Raw genomic sequence first — 18,933 nt, 5'->3', positions numbered from 1 at the left:
GGACAGAATGGTTAGAACTATCAAGTACTCAAACCATCTGTAATACCTGTATCTCTAACAATCAAAATAGTATCAACAAAGATGTCTAAGTCCTAGATGTTTTCAACAGGAATCTCTTAGAAGAGTGGGGGACAGATGAAGTCAGTTTCACAGATCCAAAATTCAAATGGTTAATATGAAGTCTGTTTATCAAACTGCAGAGGAAGGTCTAAAATTTCCTGAAAGTTAATTTTTTTTCACTGGACTACGGAAAAAACCCAAGGACATAAATATATAGCAAACTGGACAAGGAAGACTACTGAGGTACTATTGGCTACAGAGACAAAACATAGCACATAAAGAGCTTTACATGCCATTTCTGCTCTGCTGAACAATGAGATCAGGGGTCTGTATGATACCTTTATAACATAGAAAGAGCCATCTTCCATTATGTTAGTGTGGGATATTAATAAACTGAACCGTATCAGATTATAAAACAAAGAGAAAGTAATACCTTATCAGAGATCATTTTTAACGTTTGATCCCCAAAGCAGCTAAAATTGAATGTTCCCAAAATAGAAACAACATATTTCAGTAAAATTGACATTTTAAAATGTCAGTGGTTAATGGAAGCTACTTTCACTCTTATTGATGATTCTTTTTTTGGAAGAATTTAGTATAAAATTAAGTTGTCGTGACATACTTCTTGATCAACCAAATATAATAGGACCTATGTGTTTAGTAAAATTTGACAAAATTCGGTTAGAATCTTGCCATAAAGTCTAATGAATTATCAAAATATGAAGTCAGAAATAAATGTTACTGCCTTAGGGATTTAGAAGCTAGAAATCCTTACTTTGTTTATTTTTATTTTTTTTAATGTTTGTACATTTATTTTTAGAGAGGGAGAGTAGGAGATGGGCAGAGAGAGAGGGAGAGAGAGAGAGAATCCCAAGCAGGCTCCACACTGTCAGTGCAGAGCCTGACGTGGGGAGGGGCTTAAATTGATTTCCATGAACCGTGAGATCATGACCTGAGCCAAAAATAAGAGTTAGATGCTTAACTGACTGAGATACCCAGGTGCCCCTGGAAATTCTAATTGTAAACATTAGAATGTCATAAAAAAAGAAGGCAAGACTTTAAATTTTTATGGTGCTCCCTTCTTCAAGATGTGCCTTTATTGCAGTTAACATACATCTAAATTACTGATATCTAACAGTGGAAAAATTGGGGAGTTCCACCTGTCCCCTTGAATTGGTTGTTTATCATGAACAAAAGTAGGAAACGCATGTCTTTTCTATGACTACTTGCTATAGGCTGATAACTGTAAGGTATTTTGCTAGGAATTTGTTATATTATTGGTTGTTGTCTACAGAGGTTAGTGTTTGTGTTGAAAGCAAAACATGTTAGAAGGAAAGGTATATATGAATAAATAAAGGGAAACAGTGGAGAGAAGGAGAAAGAATTGAGTGTCATAGGTAAGAAGCAATGTCAGAGAAGGTCATGGCCAAAAAGAAGTGAGGTCTGTGCAGAGGATTAGTTGTGACTGTAAGGGCAGGGACCTATGGATAACCCATCATCCTCAATAAAAAAGAATGAGATAACACAGAGCAACTCTATGGGTGGAAAGAATGGAATGAATAGAGGTTTCCAGGGCCCACGATGGCCAAGCCATGGCGTAATCGGGGGGAGGGGGGCGGTGTGTATGTGTGTGTGATAGACATTCATTGTAAGAGTAATCTATTTGTCCCTCTAGAGAACAACTGGAGTGTTTCTCTGGCATCAACAGTGATTACTCTGCATAGGCTTTAGGCATGGCTGGAATATCCAGTGTGATTAATAGTCTTATCCTTACTTAATAAACCATCTTCTGGTTTGTGGCCACTATTGCTCTTATAGCCATTTGCATAATTGTTCCTCTTTTCATTCCTGCTTATATTCAAATGATTACCAGTAGGTTCAGTGCCTCGACCACTTCATGACAAAATCAAACATCTGAAAAAATAATCTAACAAGAGCTGACAGAATGGTAATGCGAACAAACAAAGGAGCATTTACTGGCAATTGAATAGATTGCTACAGATTGCCATTCCCAGAGATTTACTGAAGAATGTATGTGTACATCAGAAATACTGCCCATTTGCCTCTTTTTATTTAAATGACATGTTCCAGCCTGGCATAGAGTGCCAAATAAATATTTATGGGATAAATGAAATGAATGTTTGTGAAAACCAATCGTATTTTAAATGTGTCAAGAAAGATTTTTTTTATTGTTTATTCAGTAATCAATTATGAGTGTCTGCTCTATTAGAGACATTGTCAGAAGTCCTAGGAACAAACAGACAAATAAAATATAGTGTCTGTCCACCATGAGCTCATAGTCTAGTGAGGAAGACAAGCATGCAAAAAGATGATTACAGTGCAGGGTAGCTATCGCTGTGATGACTCTGTGTTCACAACAGGCCCTCAGTCTTCTTTTGGCCAGGCAGGGAGGGTTCCAAGAGAAGTCTTGTAAATACAGTGGGAGGGAGGGAGGTGATTTTATAAAAGTCCAAAAGAAATTACAAGAGAAAAGGCAAAGATAAGATAGGGGAGCGGGGCCACATCATTCAGGACTCTGTAGAGCACATTAAAGGTTTTGTCTTTTATCGTGGAAATTATGGGAAGTGCCCCGAACAGCTGTGAGCTTCAGAAAGCTCACTCCAGCTATTGTGTGGGAAATGGATTTGGAATAGAGCAAGGCCAGAAGCAGGAAAATATTCAGGGGAGAGTTCTAGTAATTCAGTCAGGAAATGATGAATCCCTGACCTAAAATAGTGACTAAGAGATGGAAAAATGCAGACTCTTTAGACCTAAATGTATGGGAAAAGGAATGTCAAAAACATCAACATTTCTAGCCTGAGCAGCAGAGAGTATAGGGTGCTGGTCAGTTGAGCCAGAGGAGGCAGGGCCAGGAACAGGTTTGAGGAGAACACATACTTAGAGGAGAGATTCTTTATTGACCTAGGAAAGCCCTGAGAATATTTAAATACTAGCTCTAAAGAGCTAATAGAAAGGAAAAACATTTTTATTAGAAATATTTTTAATAAGTGCTCTTAAAGCAAAAACTCTTCTTAAATTTGAGAGACAGATCTGCATTTTCTTATATTTACAATCTTTCCTTCCTTCCTTCCTTCCTTCCTTCCTTCCTTCCTTCCTTCCTTCCCTCCCTCCTTCCCTCCCTCCCTCCCTCGCTTCTTCCCTCTTTTATTTCTTTCTTATTGTCCTGAAGAGTAGGTAAATTATATGCTGACCTCATAGGATGATTTATAAACTTATGACTCTAAAGATTTAACACATACAAATATTAGCGGAAGAGTCTATTTGCTGTAACTCATTATTATACAGATTGGAATACTAAAGTTCAGATTGGTGACTGGCAGTGCTCTGCCCAGTGTTTGTTCCTTAACAACATATGGCCAACAACATTGTAGCTCAGAGGACATAAGACCACAATGGCACAGTTTTAGGAGAATTGAATTAATGATATTGATTTTATAATATTTTTATTTTTAGTTTTCCCAGGGTTTTGATTGCCTATAAAATTATTCTCTCTTCCAAAAAAAAGTAGGACATAATTAAAAACTTTACCCCAAAATTTCCCATTATCCAGGGGAACAAATGATATATAATCAAGATATTTATTCTAGTATGAATAGTAGGTAAAGGATTATAAACTATTATTTATACTTTAAGGTACATGGAATAAGTTTGCTCAAGAGAGATCTTGAAATGGAACCCAAATTAAATATCAGTTGGACAATGAAATTCAGATTCTTTTTGGTGCTCTAAGTTTTTTCAGCCTTTGAAATAAATTGAATTTAGTCAATCATTCTGTAATTGTTAATTTAATTCTTGATTAAATGCATACTCAACATGTAATTTAAAAAAATTAATAATAATGTATTTTATAATTAGTGAAACTTCTTGACTTATTATTTTAATGTATAGTATAAGGAAATCAGTTACCATCCTCATAACAAGTCAGGTTTAATTGGTAATTTTGATAAATACTTAAATCTGCTCCAGTTTGAACTAATATTAAAAATTTAGTTTGAACTTGAGTTTGTTCTTAATTGATCAGTTCCTGGCTATAGCCTGGCAGTGTATTTTAAATGTCTATGTCTCCTGTCTAACTTCAAAGAGTGTATGTGCACGTGTGTATGTGTGTGTGTGTGTGTGTGTGTGTGTGTGTGTGTGTGTGTATTTGCGTGTGCATGTGCATTTATTTTGTTGGGAAATTACTATTTTAAAATACTTTGAGAGAAATAGATTAAAACATTTGAGTGTATGATTACATTGAACTGGGCTCTGCTTTAAATTGAAGAGACTTTTTCAGTAATGGCAAATGTATCAAAACATTTAAGCCTTCATATTGCATGTCATAACCCAAAAAATTTATGAAAAGTTGCTATTTCTCTAGAACCTCTAGGGTTCTCTAACTGAGAATATGTGTATGTAAAATAATGCCTGTGAACCATCAAAGGAAAACTGTCCATATAGTAAGTGAAATGAGACTTGAGAAATATGTAAAGGATAAATGAACTTTTATTTGCTAATCTCAGCCATGGAAAATTTATTTGAGCTTAGTGGTGGGGTTTCTTATATACTTAACAATAGTAAGACATTATTTGGAGAGGTTGATTATAAATTCTTGTTAGGATAGCACTCCCGTTTATCTTGTTCTAATTAATGATCAAGCATGGTGTCTAACTACCATGGCATGTGAGAGACCATTTTCATAGATAGGTCTAGACAACTGTGGCATGCATCATATAAAGCATAACTGGTCAGCTTGTGAAGAGTTACATCCTCTAAGAACATTGTTCCTCTAGGCACTAGACTTTACCCCATTCAGTGATCGACACTTGTGCTGTGCACCATTCATTCATCTTAAAATCCCCTTAACAGAGTCCTTTTCAGATTACCTCTATCCACTGTCTCCCTAGTTTACAGATGGAAACTTACAAGAAATGTTAATAAACTAAAATACTGACTTAGGTTTCAGAAAGTAACTATTAAAGCCTGATTGCAATGGAGCCCCCTTCCTGCTTTTTTATTTTCATCCTTGACTCTTTCTACAAATAAAGCCTTGGGAGAGCCCCTGCGTTAGTAGTTATCCATTTTCTGAGTATTATGTGAATATGTATTTTTCTTCAGAAAAAGTAGGAGTGCACAATGGCTAAATTGTTTTATGTTGTGTTTCAAAATGCTGTCCAATATGACAGCACGTCACGAACTAGTCACGTGACCCTTTAGGCTTGCTTTGGACACCCTACACTTCTTGGCTCATAGTGTCTTTAATGTCAGTTACCGACACTTATTGAGTGCCCACTTTGTGCCGGGCATTGTGTGGAGTAGCCTTTAGAAAACTTCTCAAGTTGTTAGCACTGTTTACTAAAGAATGTCCTCCTTTATGTACTAGGAGTCAAGAGGCAGCAGTTTGGAATGAAAATAATAGCTGGGAGGAATGTAAAATTAAATTGGTTAATTGATGTTTGTGGGCACATAAATAGCTTGGCAATATTCATTTTGATTAATTTGTGGACAGCATAAACAGTAAAACTCATTTATTCTGACCTCAATTAGAAAAGTTATGCCACATGTTAATATGGAGAATCTGTGTAGATCTATAAATTATGCAACAGTTTTCCTGATTGATCAATTATATAACAGATCCAACTGGTAAAAATAGTTACATGTTTAACTTTTAGCTAAAGAAATTATATTGAATGCACCCAAACAGGGGAGAAAATAACGTGCTGTCTCCTGTGTTGCACGGAATGTTCTAGTTTTATTTCCACAGGTCAGTGATTCCCAAAGTTAGGGGAATTTGTCCCTGGTTTCACGTGATTGGACATGGAGAATTCTGCACACAATAGGAGTAATGAAATATTAGTTTAATCAGATAAATACATTTGACCAAAACAATCAGTTTTGAATTACAGCTAGCATGGTTTTAAAAAAGGAAAAAGCTGTTGGTGAGGAGAACAGGGGGAGGTGGATTGTAATCTGAACAGTTTTCTAAATTCAGGATAACTCTTACATACTAATGATCTGCAAAATGCAATCAAAGTGGTAACTATCATGTTAGGACTTTTATGCTGCAATGATAGTTTAGATTAAGAGACTGCACTTCGCTTTTTTCATTTCTGTGATACATATCCTTGCATAACCCTTACCACTTGGAAGAGAGAAAAAATTAAATTCCATAATTCTGAGTGAAACATTCTTTCAGATTTGCTACTTCCAAGGCTCCTGGCAAGATACGTTTTTCAGTATTTTTAATATTGATAGCACTTGCCCTTTAAGAACAAAGTAATTGACATATATGAGGGAGAATAAAATCCTTTCTATTGTATGCAGCTGATTTGCAAAAACATTGTGCTACAAAATCCTATAACGCTGTCCTACAACATCAGTTTTCCAGACCGAGACCATTTCCAGGTGAAAGCTGTTTTACTCTTGTGAGATGTAGAAAACCGGCAGGGTGAGGTGTCCAAAATGTTTCCCGTTTTTCATCGGAGCTAATTTTCAGGAAAGGTGGAGCAAGAGCAAAAGGGTCTTCACCTTGCAAAAGAGCTCCTAGATACCAACAGTTTGTCGCGTTTCACACAATGGTCCTTTCAGCTTCCCTTGTGAGTGTCCCACGGAAATGCCACTGAATGCAGATAGCTCGTAGAACCAGGGACCTGTGATGCAAGATATTGAGTTGTTCTTATCTTTCTCTCTCATGCCAGCTAACTAAAGAGGTGGGCAGCGTCAACTCCCCTCTTGTTGGATGTATTTTCAAATGTAAACAAGTAAGGTTGCATGGAACTGAAGAACTCCAGAGCTGGAAGGGATGGAGTCTGACCTCCTCATTTTAAAAAAGAAAACTAAACCTCAGATTTGATAACGGTTACACAAATCCATGCAGGGAAATTAGTGATCGAACCAAAATCTGGGATTAGTTTTTCCTAGCTAAGAGGTCTTTTCATTCCTCTGCAGGAGCTGTGATCTAACTCTTTAGGTTAAATTCGAGAACTGATAAAGTTATTTCTTCTCCAAGGGGTTAGTTTTCTGATGATTCTATAATCGCTGCTTCATATTTAAAAGGTGAACTTTATAGAACTGCAGTGGTCAAAACTGCTTTGCTGTCATAGGGACTTTAACAGCTACTTTCAGAAGATTGCAGTTGAGAAGCTGGCTTTTGTTCTCGGTCCTTAATCGCTTTTCTCCTGATGGATTTGAAACAGCAATACAGATGAAATAATAACAGTAAAAGTCCCTGGAAATTTAAGAAGGATATTGAAAGTATGTCACGTCATAGGGGCTTTGAATTTCACTTTCTAAATCATGTACCAAATGCAAGTATCCTGCTCTAAGTGTGGCCAAACATGCAAATATTTGCTTTCTGAGTAATTTGCCCTAATGACTTTGAAGCATTTTTGAGAAACAGTGGTGACATTGTTCTGCCCTGGCAGAAAGCATATCCCTTGTCAGATGTCCACAGAGATCCCAACAGTCTACGGGTACATTAGTAAGGCATGGGTAGTGCACAGTATTTGCTAACTTTGCCTTCTGATTGGCAAAATGTTAGGTATATGGGTTGTCACCTCATCAAGGTTTTGTGACAAGTCTGCCCAGCAGCCAATCTTAGTTTGGCACTAGGAAATGGAACTAGCAGTGTTTTAACTTCTAAAATAATGCTCTCTTCTGCAAACTCCTCTCACCCTTGTTTTTGATTACGTAGAAAACACCATGGGCAAAGTCTGGGGTAATCACGAGTAGTATGAAGTTGTTCATTTGAAAGTTCTATTTTTCACACTTCGATAGCTTCCAGATTGATAATTTAAATCTGTTTGGCCAGGGGCGTCTGGGTGGCCGTCAGTTAAGCACCGACTTCGGCTCAGGTCATGATCTCGCGGCTCATGGGTTCGGGCCCAGCGTCGGGCTCTGTGCTGGTAGCTCAGACCCTGGAGCCTGCTTTGCATTCTGTGTCTCCCTCTCTCTGTGCCCATCCCCCGCTTGTGCTCTGATTCCACCCCCCCCCCCCCCACAAAAACATTAAGTAATTAAAAAAAAAAAATAATGAAGTCTGTTTGGCCAGAAAATGGAAAGTTTTAGCAATCACAGGAGCACCAGCAGTTTATATTTGCCTTTCCTTTTCCCATACTCGTTTAGGCACTAAACTTTAGTAGTGGGACTTTGTTGCCACCTTGGATCCCTAATGATAAGGAGGGTAGGTGTTATTCTATTCAGCAAGCAGAACATTTTTCTATTGGGAAAAGGATGGGAAGATTTCCCTGGGATGAAGGAAAGAGAGAAGGGTAGAAAACTAATTGGTAGATGTTTAGAAAAATTATTTTGTAAGAGTTGTTAACATGTTTCTTTTCTGGTTTATGTTCTTAGTATACTTTACAACATTTTTTTTTCTTTTGAAACAAAACACTACAAATTATTTTCTAGGAAAATTTACCCTAAACAATGTTAATATTTTTTAAAGGCTAATCAGAGTGTTTATTGTAAATGTGGAAATGAAATCAAAGATTTGTCACACTTAAAAATGTTTAAAATTATTAAATCTGTTACCATTAAAGGGTAAAAAGAAGGTTAGCATAGTGCAGTTAAATATTGAAAAAATCAATTGCCCTCCTATCGGTGGCTGCCTTTTATTCATTTACTTAACAAGCATTTAATACTGCCGTGTGCATTTTACATCTGTGAGGTCAAGGAGAGAGACAAGGCATATTCTGTAAAAAAAAGCAAATAGCTGATAGTAGTCCCAACTTCATTAAAAAAGATAGAACAAATTAAGGGACTAATATAAGTGTAATTAAGACTTGTAGGAAAAAGTGATTTTAAGATGTGCTTTGAAAGAGACGATGAACAGGGACTGGTGGAGAAAGGGGGATGTATGCTTGGCTGAGGCAGAAGCCACTTGAGGGCATAGTGGTAGAATGGGTAATGTATTAACAAGACGGAAAGATTCCAGGAAATGATTCATGCTGTTAAAGCACTACAAAATTATTTATCAAGCACCTAGGGACATATTTCCCTAAGCTGGAGTGGTTAAATATTCCTCTCACATGTGTAAGTACAGGGATTCAGATCTAAGCTCTAGAATGAAGGAATGAGGCTAGAGAGAATTTTTAGGATTTGCCTCCAGGTTTTAAGTTGCATGATCTCTATTAAAAGACTGCTGAATATTAAATTTTTAGGTTTTAAAAACACTCCACTAACTGATTCTGAAAGAGAGAAAAAAAAACTGTACCTCTTTTAACAGCTAGCGAAATCTTGGTTCATAATCTGAATGAGATCGTTCATGTATATTCAAGAAGAAGCACCTGTTTTAAGACTTTGTAAGGCCCTGTAAGGCTCTCAGCACCTTAGAGAAGATAGGAAATTTTAAAACCCATCCTTTTAGGAGAGTTGCTAAACACATGATTAAACATCATTTCTTATTTAATTTCTACAGTACACTGTTCAAGTATGTGTGGCATTTAATGAGGAATCACTGTATTGTGATAAATCATTAGTTTATATAAAAATAACATGAGCAACACAAAAGGTTTTGCCTGGTACATCTCAGCTACTAGTCTGATCTTGTTACTGATACTGAAGCTTCATCTTCATGAATACTTTCACCTTCACCTGTCACATCCCCCCCCCTTTTCTTAAGTTGTTATCTAAATTCCAGTTAGTTAACATAGAGCCTAATCTTAGTTTCAGGTGTACAATATACTGATTCAACACTTCCATACATCATTCGGTGCTGATCACGGCAAGTGCACTCCTTGAACCCCATTAAACCTTTATCATTTAAAATGTTTGGGTTATGCTTGTCTTTAACATGAATGGAGAAAATATGCCCCCTCCATTTGTGTCATAATATTATTGGTTCAGTCAATATTTTTTTAAAAAACTTTTAAAATATGCTATCATCCGTAGCTGAAAGATAAAAATAATTTCACTGAATACTGTCAGTGCCTCTCAGAAATTGGAATGTAAGGGTAGGATCCTTATAGTAAATAGTATACACTAGGTTCTTAAGCTCTGGGATAAAGAGCTATTCAAAGAGGATTGGTAAAACAAACAAACCAGCATGGGGCTGTAAGAATCAACAATCCAAAAATATCATTCTTGGATCTGAGTTTGTTAGGGCTTTGGACAGCAATATAGAGTGATAGACTATTTGAGGAATGCTGTTTTTAATTTAAATAAATAATAATAGTGATGGCATTTTTAGTTTTTAGAAAATGGCAAATCAGAAAGGTGAATTTTATCCTATCAAATGAAATGTGGTTGATGTCTAAATATCTTCCACATCCTGTGTTCCCCAAATGATTGCTTTCAATTCAGTAGATTTCTTTAACATTATTTAATACATAATGTGGATGGGTGATAACAAACATCTAAATCTTTATCCCGCCATTGAGTAGTTTAAAACCTGTTTAGAAGATATGAGAAAAGAAAGCAAATAACAAGGATAGGACTAATAGTAAAGCAATGACATATATAAAGTTTTAGAGAAAACCCTAATGGGGGGTAAGGGGAGGAATAAAATTTCATCAATAATAGTCAATAACAAAGTCTTGATGTATGTCACAATTGGCGTCATAAATCTGTGCTCTCATCTCCGTGGGAAACAATTTCTTTCAAAGATCTGTAATGTGGTTTCAAAGATAGTATGTATGTTTTTAAAAGCCATTCTCAATTATTCTTTTATAAAGCTGGAGGAAACATTTTCAGAATATTAAAAATTAAACTTGTACGTAAAGCAAAATGTTTGCTCTACCGTAGCACAATCATGAATAACGGAAAACTGTAGATACTTTGTAAAATTCAAAACATCCAGACCAAGGTAAAATGACCCATTTTGATTGCTGTGTTTCCGATGAATTTTAAATGCTGCAAGGACAACCAGTTATTTTCTGTAAAAGATCATGAGAAAGACGATGTATGTTAGCTGAGTGCTCGCCTCTTGGTTTAAACAATTACAAAAATAATTTCTATCTATTATGTGGGTGAAGCGGACTCATTAGCAGATTTGGTGTTCTGTGTAAGTAGAAAGACAGAGGGGGAAAATCAAAGGATTCAGAGGCATTCACCGAGTAATGCAAAAATTCTCATATGTAGAGACATTTTACACAGCAGGAACTTAAGTCCATGTGTAGAGCAGGCTGCTCACATGGTGAAAAACAAAACAACACCGCCCCCTCCCCTGCTCTCTCTTGGCCTCACCTCCCTCACTCCATTGACATGCATAGCTGGCCTGGTAGGTGTAAAAATAGACTGGCAGAGCCTGAATTGGAAATGGTCACCGAATGCAGCCTGCAGTTGCTGGGGTTTTGAGTTCTCTCTCACACCAGCAAGCCAGCCAGCAGATGGGGAGAACTGGTGAGGGGCGTTTAGGGGACTTGAGCGGAGGAGCCAAAGATCATCTGGATGAATTGTCCGCATTAGTGTCCCCCAGGGAGCCCTGGACAGAGCACAGAGGGCAAGCACGGGCCCAGGCACGGCAGGAACTGTAGGAGTGAGATGGGTAATGCAGCTCTCTGCCCGTCTTGTCATGCGGATAAGAGCGTAAGAGTACACGGACACATGCAGGAGTTGGACAGAACCCCAGACTACTATGGCTGTAACAGCGAGGACACCCAAGAACTTGGGGTGTGGGTAAGTTCTAAGCCACAAACGAGAAGGAGGGGAGGGTGGTGCCATAAGAGTCAACAGTGGACCTCATTGGTCAACCTCTAAGCTTCCTAGAAGGAAGTAGACAGAATAAACCCAATGTGACCAAACTACCCAACTGCCTCGGGTTCAGCGGCACGCTGTTGTTTCCTCGTGGAGCCATGCGGTGTCACATGTCTGTTCCTCCTGAGTTGGCTTTAGCTGTGAACTGATATTTGGAATAAGCAACGATGTTGTCTTTTTAAGTTGAAACTCTGTCCCAAGCTGAACGTGTATTTCATTATAGAGTGACTTGTAGCCTCATGGCACTTACATTCAGGGTGTCAAATTCTTTTGCCTGTTTATATATTCATGTATGGTTCATTTTCCATTAGGTCACAGGGCATTTTTTAAGCATATGCTAACATCGACTCCCAGGTGCAGCTTATAAAAGTGTTTTTCTTCCAATATTTGACTAACCTCAGTGGAAAGGCCTTTAAACACTGTTCTGATTATGATAATAATATTTTGTGCAGAGGCTTAAAAGTTGAGCAAATATCTAAGTGACTTTCAGATTTTTGTAATTCATTGTCATGATATGTTCCTTAAAATAGTTACAAAGGTTTATTGTGAATTTGGGGGGGGGGGCTAAAATCTCTTTCTGAAATCTTTTGATTTTCAAATTTGCTGGAGAATAAAGTTGATCTTTGATCTGCCAGGCCCAGGAATTTGACCTTATTGCAAGTTATTTATTTCAGAGCGAAACCATGAGACTAAGATGTGTAGGATTTCTGAGTAAAAGAAACAGAGGGGTTGGACTCATATTTAGTTTGTGTACCTGATATTTCCAGGGGTGAGAATAACAAGTAGGTGAGGGGTCTGAGGTGCTCTTTGGCTTTTACTCTGATCTGGATGAATTTCATAATTTCCTAGCATTGAGGCTGTTAGACCACAGTGAAACTGAAACAGAAACTAAGAACTTACCAGTACAAACAACCTGCAGAGGCAGTGTGTGCAATTAGCAGAAGTGAAAAGAAAGTCTGTCAGCACTGTAGTGAAAAAGAGGACAGTGCTTCTGGAATGGGGATGGAAGTCACCAGGCAAGAGAATTAACTTGAAAGGCGGGGAGCTTGGCAATCCCGTGGGGGAGGGGAGAACACCTGCCTGAACAACCACACAGCTGAGGTTTCTCCTTCTGGGTTACGGCTTAAATTATCCGCATCCACCAGGAGAGTCACTCCAGATTTCTGATCGGCCACTTCTAGTGCAATTTCTGAACTGAGGTGTCAGAAAAGGTAAACTTTTTTTGGTAACTTTTTAGTAACTCCACATGCTTGCTTTGTTACAATATGTAAATATATTCCCTGAGAAGTAACCGTCTTGTTTAAAAGGTAATTTCTATGAATATTTTTTATTAACTTAGAATGTAGACCATTCTTACAAATGTTAGTTAATAATTCCTTCAATATTTTTGTTACCTAAGTGTATTCCATTTTTCACCTTTTAAACATCATTAAGAAAAATGTAATGCATTAAAATAAGTTAAAGGTGCTTTAAAAATTAAATATAGGTAAACACGAGCACGTGTCAACATGGTTTTGAGGTCCAAGGGCTGGAATGAGAAATTCACTCAAAACTTCAGAGTTCAGAAGACAATGAAAAATGTTTTAAGAGGAAGACATAATCACCAGCAAGAAAGATCATCCCCTGGTTGAAATCCTTCTATTCCTATTAATATAGATAGGTTCTGAAAAATGGGAGTTGACTTTAAAAATATATTACAATCTGATTTCTCTGAATTAAATAACATTCTTATAACCTGCTGATTATTGAATAAACTCTTCTGTCAGAGATTTTATAGATGGGAGCGTATAACGATTGCTGTGACTTAGAAAGTTATAGTAGAGGTTGAAATCCACCTGTTGTCCACCTTCGGAAGTGATGTTCTGCTCAGAATTTCTCCACTTTGGCTGTGGGACCAAAAACCAAAAAATAATTAATTTCTAATACCAAGGGTGACTCAAACTAAATATGTTGTTGTATCTTGCTGAAGTTTTCTGAACTTAAGAACTGTGTCATCTTTTCTTTCACGTTAAGTGGGTACTACAAGACTGATGTCACTCTCTGAATCGTGTAGATAAATGTGTTCCTTAGTCACTTTCCATCATTCATGTTTGTCACAATTAATGATACACAGTTGTTAAGAACTGTAGAACTGATTGACTTATATTTTTATTTTGTTCTTTTTTGGGGGAGCAAGACAGAAACAGTGGTACTGGGCACTTTTTTTCTTGGAAATAAACTTAGAAATGTTTTATATAATTTATTGTATTGTTAGGCCAGAAGTTTCAAATAAATAAATTTTCCAATTTTTTTTTTTTCATTATCAGAAATCAACTTATGGGGAAAAGTAAAATTTGAGATGCTAAAACAGCTTTTTGTGTAAATTAATACTTCATTTTTTCTGTAAGTTTTATTTAGAATTTTGAATATTCTGGCATTTATTTGTATAGATTGTATAGCAATGAGGAATATATCAGCAATTGTGTTGGAAGTAAGTAACCAAAAATAATTTCTCCTTGAACAATGTTATTGTATGTCCATATTTGCAATTCCACTTGTGTATAAGCTTGCAAGTTTTTTATAAAAATGATAAAGGAAATCAGACCAGAATAATTTCCAGATATGTTACATAGCAAAACACAGAAATTATACCAAAAAAAAGAAAGAAAATGAAACTCAATATTATTTTGGCATTATGACTATTTTTTAAGTTAAAACAACTTTTTAAAGGTATAGTAAAAGAGATGAACAGCTATTATGCCAAAAATTTTTTAAATTCTATAACTGGACAAATAATATGTTATTTTCATCGCACATATACTAATTAAGGCTTACATTCCAGAGCAGAATTAGCAAGCGTTTTTTTTTTTTTTTTTTTTTTTTTTTTTTTTGTAAAGAACTAGCGAGTGAACATTGTAGGCGTTGCTGGCCACCTGGTCTCTGTCACGGCCACTTCTTTCTACTATTGTAGAACAAAAGTGGCCATGGACAATAGGTAAACAAATCGGGGTCTGGCTATATTCAAACTTTTACTAAATTTTTCTATTATTATTCCATGGCTAACTTTTCAATTACTAAATATTAATTTAGTTACTCTTTTTCTATTTTGTAAAGATATAAATTAAAATATTAATAAGTTACCATTCCACTAACAAAGATGTAAAATATGATAATATTTAGTCTTAGAAGATTGCCTTGAGAGTGATGAACTTTCCTGGGTGTGCTGTAAGTTTTCTAATTATTTGAAAAGCAATTTGGAAATACATTTCAGACTCTAATTACAATTTCTGCTTTTTAATTTTCTAGTGCAGTGAGGACTCTAGTAGCAGGCAGGTATTTTCAGGGAGACAAAAGAGTAGGTAGGTAAAACTTCTGGGCAGATTCCCACCTCCAACAGCAGCTAATGGGCTGGACTGGACTCCAGTCCATTTGTTGTAAGTATTCCCAACACTCTTAAGCATTCCTCCTTTCACTCAAATTTTAGGGGCATGAGAGAATTATACTCCTTGAGACCTTATTCCAAATCCACTGAGAAAGTAACTGCCTTCCTAATGAATATATAAAGCTCCTGAGCGTATGTTAGGGTTTTCCTCTGAAATGCGGTTGCCTCTTACTTTAGACTTTAAAGGACTTGAAGATCTATTATTATCACAGTTAGTTTTTTTTTTCAGTTTTTCAATTTTTGTGAATTTCAATGTAACTGGCACTCAATGTTATATTAGTTTCAGGTGTACAACATAGCAATTTGACTCTATGTTATGCTGTGCTCCCCACAAGTATACCGACTGTCACCATACATTGACTATATCTCCTGTGCTATACCTTTTGTTCCCATTACTTATTCATTTCACAACTTGAAGCCTGTATCTTCTACTCTCCTTTACCCATTGTGCTCATCTCCCCACCCCCTTCCCATCTGGCAACCATCCCTGTGTTCTCTGTGTTTATAGTTCTGATTCTGTTTTTTTGTTTAGTCTTTTGTTCTGTTTTTTTTTTTATTTATTTTTTTTTAGATTCTACACGTAAGTGAAATCATATGGTATTTGTCTTTCTCAGTCTAACTTCACTTACCATGTTGTCACAAATGGCAAGACCTCATCCTTTTTTATGGCTGTGTAATATTCCATTATGTATAATATTTCTCACATCTTCTTTATCCATTCATCTCCCAGTGGATGCTTGTGTTTCTTTCATATATTGGCTGTTTTAAATAATGCTGTGATAAACATAGGAGTACCTATAACTTTTTGAATTAGTGTTTTCCTTTTCTTTGGTTAAATATACAGTGGTGATCAGTTAACACTTTGACATTTCCTTACAGAGGAAGCATGTGGAGCAGATAGGAATCCAGAACAAAGTTCAGCTGTTTTAAAATTCTTATTCAGAATAAATCCGCATAATGGTTCTAGTTTTTCCTGTTGATCGCAGAAGGGAAAACTGCATCATCTCTCACATTCCTTTTCATTTTCACTTATGCAGATAACTGGTATACATATTCCAAGTTCACCTACAAAAAAAGAAGCTCTTAGAGATGCCTTATAGTCTTTGCCCTTGTTTCCAGGATAGCTGTATCTGGGACATGAGTCAGCAAAGCCATGAGGAATCCAAGTAGGCTCCAGAGATATGGCTTATTGACCATGCTTTGGTAAAATGCAATCTAGAACAACATGAACAAAATCATTTCATGTTCTTCTTGGCTTGTATTTTTATTATGGCATCATTTATAGATTTGTATGTTGCTCTAAGTGTACTCTCTATTTTTCTTGCACGGAGATCACGTATTTTTAATTGTAGTTTCTTTGCTGCATCACATTACTTTGCTTTGTCCCAAGAACAAAACCACAAATTTGTTGCATCATCACAAATATTACTTTGGTTACCTGTCCTAGCTGATTTTTGAGCTATTACATTCTTCACTTTTTTATCAGTTATGCTCAGAGATTTTTATTTTCTTGTTTCATTTATTTGAACAATTTTTCCAATTTCCATGAAGAACTTTATCTTGTTTATATCAACCATTTGTTATTCTATAAGTTTTCCTATGATTTTTTAGACCATGAACAGTGATTTCTGATGTTGTGAAAACATTTTAGTTTTTTCTGCTATGCTGAATCAAAAGATGGTTTGTTCATCAGCCAGTATTTATTGAGCTGGGCCTTCTTCTAAATGTTGGCGACGGAATGATGACAACAGTTTGTGGTGGGGAGACAAACTTTAAACATATGTTGGGGGAGGGGGAGTGTGCTGCCTAGCTGAAGTAAGAACATGCTGGGGGTATTCAAGGGACAGAAAGACAGCATGGCGGAAGCATAGTCGTCAAGGAAGAGGGTAGATGCCAATGGGGTCTGAGAGGCAGGCATAGCCCTACCATGGCAGAGGTTTGGATCACTCTCCTTTTTTTTTTTTTTTTTTTTTTTTAAAGTTTATGTATTTTGAGAGAAAGGGAGAGAGAGAGAGAGAGCGAGAGAGAGAGAGAGAATGTGCATGTGCGCAAGCCAGGGAGGGGCGAAGAGAGAGAGAATCCCAAGCAGGCTCCTCACTGTCAGCACAGAGCCCTACATGGGGCTTGAACTCATGAATCAGTGAGGTCATGACCTGAGCCAAGTCAATAGTCAGATGCTCAACTGACTGAGCCACCCAAGTGTCCCTGGATTTCTTTCTAAATGCAGTGGGTCTTGGTAAAAGAGTTTGGATGTCATTCAAAATACACTGGGAATCCTCTGGGAAATAGTAGGACCTCATTTATGCTTTGAAAGCTCTCCCTCTCTTGCTCTTCCCTTGGTGAAGGAGGGATGGTGAGTGCAGCAAGAGTGAAAAAAAAAAAGAGGCTAAGTTTGGTGGTCCCAGAGACCCCCGAGGTGAATGATGATGGAGGATCAGATTTAGGATGCTAGCAGGGGAGGCCAGAAGTGATCAGATTATGGATGTGTTTTTGTTTTTATTGAGGGATTGTTTTGGCATTGTAAAAGAAATAAGGGACTTTTGGCTTAAACAACTAGGTACAAGACAATTCTATTTATTAAGATGGAATGGTGTGTGCTTAAGAAAGAGAGAGAGGTGATTCTTCATCTAAGAACCAAACATGTCCAGACATCAAGACAGTTAAAAATTTTCTTCAGTTTTGAGTTCTAAGTGCGTAGAAATTAGAGACTTTAAGTAATATAGTGAGCATAAATGATGTTCAGTGGTCTGTCTATAACTGCTATAAGGAAACTTCCTATAATTTTGATATTAACTCTAAAATGAGCCAAGAGTATAATGAAATCTATTCTGATACGGCACTTCAAATAATACGAAATGATACGGAGCATGGTTATATAACTTTTGGATGATTTATTTAAAGGTAAATATTGAAAGAAGATGAGATCCTCCAGGAGCTTTCAATCTAGTTTGAGAACTAGAACTTATCCACATGCAATCAATTAACCATATAAGGCAATAGGCAATAAAGTGACAATGCGAGTGATAAAATGAGCACCCATAGGAAGCTGAAGAAGGGGAGAGCAGTGCACGGCTGTGTTTGGGGGATGCCTTATGGACAGCGCTGATGTCCAGCCAGTATGGAGCAGAACAACTGTCCAATTGTTTACACTTTGAAGTGCTTCCATACATGTTAATTAAACAGTTGCTTTTATGAGCCCACCAAGCTGCACCTTCTACTGAGGCTGCCTAGAACTGATTTCTAGGATTTCCTAGTCCATTCCATCCCCTAAATAAGCAAACAAAGGAATAGTGCCTGGACCAGCAAGGGGCCTCCAGGACCACTTGCCTCTAGTGCTACTGCCGACATCGACTGTGATTGGTTGGTGCCTAAGCTGTACCAGTTGTTAAATATTTTGGCTCTCCCTCCGCTGATGGAGAAGCTGGAGCCTGTAGTAAACCTTGGAAGCAGAGTGCAATCTTGGTTCCTGCTGAGAAGAAAGTATATGCAGTAAGCATTTATTGAGCAACTGCTAAGTGCCGGCCACTGGGTCTACTGAGATGAATAAGACATGCAACCTTGGTTTAAAGAATGTAATCTAAGATGGACAAAGCAGGAGTCCCAGTGTTGCTACGGTGTCGTGAGAAGGCACAGGGTGTTGTGGAACACCTAAGGATGACAACTCAATCAGAGGATTACAGAAAAATCAAATCTTGAAGCAGTATGGGTAGATCACAGAACCAATGTTGGAGTCAGTAGTAACACTGGAATGATAGAGA

The 18,933-nt window shown here is 37.0% G+C and overlaps 1 protein-coding gene across 50 annotated transcripts in view; it reads left to right on the top strand.

The window, feature by feature from the left end:
• Positions 1–18,933, top strand: part of ANK2 (ankyrin 2) — a 682,786-nt gene that overhangs the window by 426,146 nt on the left and 237,707 nt on the right. For 15 of the 50 annotated variants that reach the window (XM_045469570.1, XM_045469544.1, XM_045469652.1 and 12 more), the window contains exon 1: positions 11,296–11,676. The exons of 23 other annotated variants lie outside the window; for them this stretch is intronic. In XM_045469570.1, the coding sequence (XP_045325526.1) occupies positions 11,542–11,676 (135 nt within the window). In that variant the 5' untranslated portion in view covers positions 11,296–11,541. Of the gene's footprint in view, positions 1–11,294; positions 11,677–18,933 lie in introns of those variants that run through there. 12 more of the 50 variants (XM_045469667.1, XM_045469677.1, XM_045469663.1 and 9 more) reach the window with 4 other exon arrangements.

This window comes from Leopardus geoffroyi, chromosome B1 (assembly GCF_018350155.1).
Source record: "Leopardus geoffroyi isolate Oge1 chromosome B1, O.geoffroyi_Oge1_pat1.0, whole genome shotgun sequence".
Lineage (NCBI taxonomy): Eukaryota > Metazoa > Chordata > Mammalia > Carnivora > Felidae > Leopardus > Leopardus geoffroyi.
The sequence above is the reverse complement of the archived record's forward strand: the minus strand, read 5'-3'. Positions and strand labels throughout refer to the sequence as shown.